This window comes from Nanorana parkeri, unplaced genomic scaffold, assembly GCF_000935625.1.
Source record: "Nanorana parkeri isolate BGI_ZX_2015 unplaced genomic scaffold, ASM93562v1 scaffold432, whole genome shotgun sequence".
In the NCBI taxonomy this organism is placed as follows: domain Eukaryota; kingdom Metazoa; phylum Chordata; class Amphibia; order Anura; family Dicroglossidae; genus Nanorana; species Nanorana parkeri.
The window spans coordinates 1210665-1217169 of NW_017306700.1; the positions used below are offsets into that span (position 1 = coordinate 1210665).

Below are 6505 nucleotides of genomic sequence, written 5' to 3' on the forward strand. Positions count from 1 at the left end.
AGCGCGCGGGTAGGCGCACCCGCGCCCCCCCCCGCCGAGACGTCACTGAACATGCGTGTGATATCATCGCGCATGCGCGGCAGTATTCTGATACCTGACGGCGTCTATCACCAAGATGAGGGGACAGTCATCCGGCGGGATAAGATATGCCGCCGGGTCCCCTCCTCTCATGGTCCATGACCGAGCGCCCGACTTCTCAGAGGGGGGTGACACCAAAATGACTGAGTCATTTTGGTGTCACCCCTCCAATGGTGTCGCCCAGGTGCGGGCCGCACCCCCCGCACTCCCTTGTGACGCCGCTGCCTGGGCAGCAATGCCTCTCCACTTGTCCATCTTCCTATTATTGTTCTTATATTGCCCATGCCTCAGATCATACAGCTCTGGACAGGCTTCCACAAGTTCTACAAAGAATTCCGTGTCCACTTCAGCCATCATGGTTCCTATCTTCACAAATCTCTATCTCTCCACAGAAGCAGGAAGTCCAGGGGTGCTGAGATCATCCAAACCAGCCAAAAAGAAATGTTTTTTTCCCATTGCGTTGCGTTCGCGGCGGTTTTGACGCGATTGTGCGCGTTCCGGTGCGCGTTCCAGACCAGACAAATGTGACATGCAGTATTTTTCTGCTCTGGTCTGGAACTGACTGCGATGGTGTGTACTGAGGCCAATGAAGAGCATAGGGATACATTAGGATGCATTTTAGGTCCAGAAACAATCTGGTCTGGTCTGAAGGTGATCTGGAGGTGGTGTGAATGGGCCCTCAAAAATATGGAAAGTTCAGCTCCACCCAAGACAGATATTTAAATTCTGCATAGCTGCTGTTCAGCCATGGAATACTAATTTGCACCCAACTACTGCGACCAACTGGTCCCATGATGAAGAACAAGCAAGTAACTGGTGAGTCCAGCTGCTAAAGAGTGACACCTTCAATATGGGCTTGTAGCAGTGGGCAGAGACAGACCAATGTGGGCAAATCTCACCTCTAGGGTTCTCCAAAGAGGCTAGCATGTGTTTAATGGCATGTGCACTAGGGTTGCCACCTGTCCAGGATTGACCCGGCTTTCGGATGCTGTGCCCAGGTTTCATGGCAGCAGAAACCCGGACACAAGATGTCAGATAGACAAGGGCAACCAAAATTAAGAGCAGTCTCCAGCAGCCGTCAATCTACTAGTTTAGAGAAGGAAAAGGGAAGAGTGGAAAACAAGGAGTGTCTTGCCTTGGTGTGCCTGTGTGTTTGTGGAGACACAGCTTATTAGCACACACAAGGGTGGCTCCATTTTTCCCTGCAAGGGAAAGAAGACACCATAAAACAGGATATCAGGATCAGTGCTCAGGGGACCAGCTGATTCTGCAGGAGCAGCACTCATTGTATGTGATTTCATCAGCATTAGAAAACGCTTAAACACCTTTGGACTTTATTATCACTTTAAGATGTTTGAATGAACTCACCTTGAGCTCTATAGGGCTGTGGATAATGTAAAGATCAATGTAATCCAGCTGCAGATCCTTCAGTGACTTTTCTAGAGCTGGACGGACCTGATCTGGAGCATGGAAGGTAGACCAAAGCTGGAAGAAAAGATTGACGGATAACTTGTACACAAAACGGAATAAAAAATTAAACAGCAACTCCAGACAGCTAATAACATCACTGTACTGCCGCACAAATGATTTAAAGAGACCCTGTCAGTTTCTCAGAAATGTACCTGACATTCCCTGCTGGAGAAGAGCCATTATATTGACCTATATAATGCCTGGCCTGGGTCTCAATCCTTATCTCCATTCCGAGTCTGAAGTCTCTAAAAGACTCTTTGGCACTGAACTAATATACAGGTTGTGGTTTTTTTGGTGTTGAAAGGAAACCTATGCTGAAAGAAACACAGGAACTGACCAACTTCTGGAAATAATGTTATCTGGATATCTCCTTCTTCAATGCTTTCTAAGACACTCCCCTGGAGAAAGTAAACTAGAGAGTCACAGTAAGATCACAGCTCCCGATCTGCATGCTGGTTCCAGATTAGTTGCTCAGAGAACACTAAAGTCATCCAAGCAGCATATCAGCCAGGCAAATAGCATTTTCAGAAGGAGAAATCAGAATGGACGGGTTCCATATTTCCCCAGCACACTTACAATGTTCACGTTAAGATGTTCTAGATCTGTATAAGTTCACTTTTATGAGGAATTCCATTGAAAGCAATATTGGAAGTTGAATATACCTTTGAGGTGTAGAAAACATCCTCCCTTTTCACCGTTCCATCTGCGATCTTCTCTCTGATGGCTCGACCCACCTCGACCTCATTGCCATATATCAAGGCGCAGTCTATGTGCCGATAGCCAGATTCCAGGGCCACTTTTACACCTTCTTCAGCCAGATTCTTGGGAACCTACAGAAATAACACTGATAACTTACAGGGAAAGTACGGTTCAGTCAACTTTATTTAGCATCATATGTAAAGTTTACAATGTTATAAACTGATGATACAAACTGCATCACAGTGCATCCATACCACTCAGTTTCCAAAGCATGTTGACCTTCCTACTCAGCCAGCCCAATAGTCTGCAAGCTGCTTGCCTATTTGTATAAAGCAGTCTATTAAGATTGCCCTGTCTTTGCTGGGAAGGAAAGAAGGGGCAATATTGAAAGTTTAACTAAAAGAAAAGAAGCAAATGATTCTTTATGAAGGTTAGGACACTTCCTATTACTGGGTGACAATGGTCTCCCAATTGTGCTCCTATATTGTCCCCACATCACATGGTGGTGTTCATCCTAGTAAAGACTACAATTGGCCAATGTGGAGAGTCAGCAGGGCTGAGAGCAAAGAAGGGGTTAACTTGGGAGGGCAGGTACTTCCCCTACAGCCCTTCCTGTTAAAAGGTAACACAGGTGAGAGAGGAGGGGGGAAGCTGAGAGACAGACAGAAAGGTCTGTGTCTGCTCAGAAGCAAGTGGACTCTATCTTGGTGAGATCACCTAAACGCACTACGCAGTGCAATCTTATTGAAGGACTTTATCTTTGATGTTTGCTGAGGAAAGCCTTTTACTTTAACGTTTTGCTGAAGAAAGCTGTTTGTTCTGTTACCGCTGGATGAAATAAAAACTGTTTATTTATATCGGACTGTGTTGAAGACGCATGTGTACCCCTGGGGTTCCCCACACCATATTGACCCACAGTGCGCAGTCATGGTTCACCGTTGTCACCATCAGGAAGCCAGTCCAGAGCAATGATGTGCAGCTGATGCTGGAATGAGTGCATGTAGACAGGAAAAGGCTGAATGGTGTCACAACAGAAGAGAGGTCACAGAAATGGGCCACCGGAGAGGCGAGTATATGCCTTGCCCTATTGTGGGGATGCGCTGGATTTAACTCTTTAGAGCAGTGGCAGATGTTCTTTAAGCTGAAACATATAGCTATATACTGTGAAGTGAATTTATCAAAACTGGAGCAGACAAAATCTGGAGCAGCTGTGCATGGCAACCAATCAACTTCTCTCTTTCATTTTCAAATCTTAACTGAACAAACTGAAGAGAGAAGCTGATTGGTTGCTATCCACATCTGCTCCAGTTTTGATAAATTGCCCCTCTAATGTCTAATAAACAGTAAATGGGTCATAACTGCACTTTAAAGCAGGGCCAGCTTATAAGATCAAGAGATCAGGTCAAAAAGAAAGATCCCTGAGGGAAACATGGAGACCTAATGCCTAGCATTAGGAATGAGCTCAGTTTCGGATCCAAGCACGGAAGTGCACTGGGACCACCCACCCAATGAGCTGCGGGATAGGGCATTCCCAGCCCCTAGCTGAACATAAACAAAGGGGCAGGGTGCTTTTGCTGACAGCATTGACCTTATGGCTAAATCAGGTAAATATCATTGAACAGCTATTGCTTTGTGGCCATATAAGGTCAATGATGTCACTGCATCCCGCCCCTTTGCTTAATTGCAGCTGTGGGCAGGGAATTTCCCGGCCACAACTGATTGGGCAGCAGTGGCAGGAGCTTCCTTCCGTGTTCAGAGTAGCTCCTTCCAGGTTCAGAGGAGCTCAGGTTTTGACTGGTTCAGTCTGAACCTGGGCTCATCCCTAACCAGCACAGGGCAATAGTTAGATTCCCTTCAATGCTCCTTACTGCTGCTGTATAAGTGGATTATAGAGCACACATTATCACTATTCACTGAGAAATCACACTGTATCCACACATGGAGAGCTACACAACACACACACAAGCGCTGTAAAATTCCTGAGTTCTGGGATTCTGTGCGCATGGTGAAAGGTGTAGGAGGGGGCTGTAGATAAGCCCTCATCCAGATAAAAGATGCTGCATGTGTTTGCAGTCTAGATCACAATGCACACACACTATAAACAATATACTGACTGCTGCAGAGCAACTCCTGAGCCCCAGGATTCGGAGCGACGGGATGGGCTCTGCAGTAACTCTTTCTCATCCAGATGCAACTGGTTCTATGGAAGTTGTGTGCACCACATAGGACAGTTTTCCACCAAGCACCCGAGGCCGGCGGGACAGAAACGGGTGAGTTTGGAGTTTCGCTTTAAATGAATTGTTCAAAACAATCTCTAATAAATATCCAAGCAGTGATGACTGAGAATGAAGAAACTGCAATTCACAAATAGAATCACATATTTTTATAATGCAGGAAAGCACAAATTGTAAATTGTAGGGTTCTCTGCAAATCGGATACATTTTACTATATTCAGGTTAATGAAAACAGTAATGAGAAGAAATTTGCAGATAACCTGATGTGCAAATGAATATATTCTTCACTGTTTACTAGCTGTGGGCTCGTATAATCATATCATTGTGCGGAATAAAGACGTTTTGTACAGGAATGAAAGGGTAGAGATCAGTTATGTAAATGTCCGTGGCACAACTCCAACACAGTATCCAAAATCGCAAACTTGAGGTCTGACTGCAATTCGTATGTAGAGGAGGGGAAACAAAACATTCCTGGAGTTGACGCAGGTCTCTAGCTTTTGCACTGTGACTTTGTATTAACCCCTTCTATACAAAATATTTCACTTTAGTAATGTGGTGGGAAGGGGGGGAGGGGGGGGGACACAAATAAAAAGCTTGTACAGCTCAATACATTCTAATAATTTTTCTAATTTTATTGATCCAAAAAAGACAAATATAATCCCCAGAGAGGTGGCAGTATGATATTATGAAATACACTGTGTATGAGGCAATCAGTAACATTAAAGCGGACCTTTAATCATATCTTTTAAAATAAGAACAAACACACCTTTAGAAATGTTTAGTGGTGACAATCTACAAACACATACTTCTGGATAATTGCCGGCTTTGTATTCTTTGGATACCTTGTTTCTCTTTTCTTCCCCAGTCTTCTGACTGTGGCCATGTTTACTAAGGGCAGATTTCTAGCTCTCTTTACTTCCTGGATTTCTGGTACATGTGACTAGACATGTGACTAGGACATGTGACCATACACATCACCTCAGGGGAGGAAAATGCCTTTCCCTGGGATCTCATGAGATTACAGATGAGATTTTGCAGCAATGCTCTGCTGATGACAAGGCAATCCCAGTGTGCATCGTGTTTGAAAATTGAAGTAATTTTGCCCTTTCAAAGCAGGAAGTGAATGCTCTGCAAGTGTAAGTATTTCAAAACCACAGCATTTTACACCTGCATGTCTATGTTATGATTAATCATCATACATAGAGCGATGAATTGGTAGCATTTGATTTTTGAGTGTAAAGGTCCGCTTTAACACAGAAGTTTCTGGTTTTTCCCCTGTCACATAGTTTTGTTACCAGCTGATCCTGGCAAAATATCTTTGATTTTTCCACTTCCTGTAACAGGGTGACAGCACTCTTCTTACTGCAATAAAACCAGTCAGTAGTGTTGTCACCCTGTAGATAGGGTAATCTTAGATGTACACAATATTTTGAATGAACTGTAAGTGTAAGACAAATAAATTAAAGGCCAACTCCAGCTAAAACTTTTTAAGCAGCTAAAGAAACAGTTTTGTTTTTTTTATTCTTTGAAAAAAAGTTTTATAGAGGAACGAAATACCATCTTGGCCTCTGTTTAGATCTGTGCAATTTGAGGGTTGGAAAGATTGGTTGAGAGCTGGAATAAGCACACTGGCAACTAACCGTTATCACCAAGGGCATCATTGAATGTAACTTGAATTGGAAAACAGCAAAGTTGGTGGGTTTAGCTTGATAAAGCTGATCATTGTAAGCACAATGTAAGCGATATTCATTTTTCCAAACTCCTGTAGCTGATACTTTGCTGGTCACTTACAAGAAGTGGAAAAATAACAGACCTATTGGCAGAATCAACATGTAATAAAGTTATGTTAGAGGGGGAACTCTGTAACCATACAGCTGGCGCCCTAGCAACCAATGACATCGGGGGTCCTCCTCCTCTGCAGTCACTGCCAGGCGGTCCTGGCAGCCTTGGATGTCAAATTTGTTCCCGTTCTCAGCATTAAAAGAGGACAGAAGAATATCTTTTTAGTGCGCACCACCCCGCCC

General features: G+C 44.1%; 1 protein-coding gene across 1 annotated transcript in view; it reads right to left on the reverse strand.

Annotated features, from left to right (window-relative positions):
- Window positions 1-6505, reverse strand: part of LOC108789949 (aldo-keto reductase family 1 member C3-like) — a 17555-nt gene that overhangs the window by 7231 nt on the left and 3819 nt on the right. The window contains exons 2-3 of the mRNA XM_018560100.1: window positions 2211-2378; window positions 1447-1563 (exon numbers count right to left, since the gene is read on the reverse strand). Coding sequence (XP_018415602.1) covers window positions 1447-1563; window positions 2211-2378 — 285 coding nt within the window. The remainder of the gene's footprint in view (window positions 1-1446; window positions 1564-2210; window positions 2379-6505) is intronic.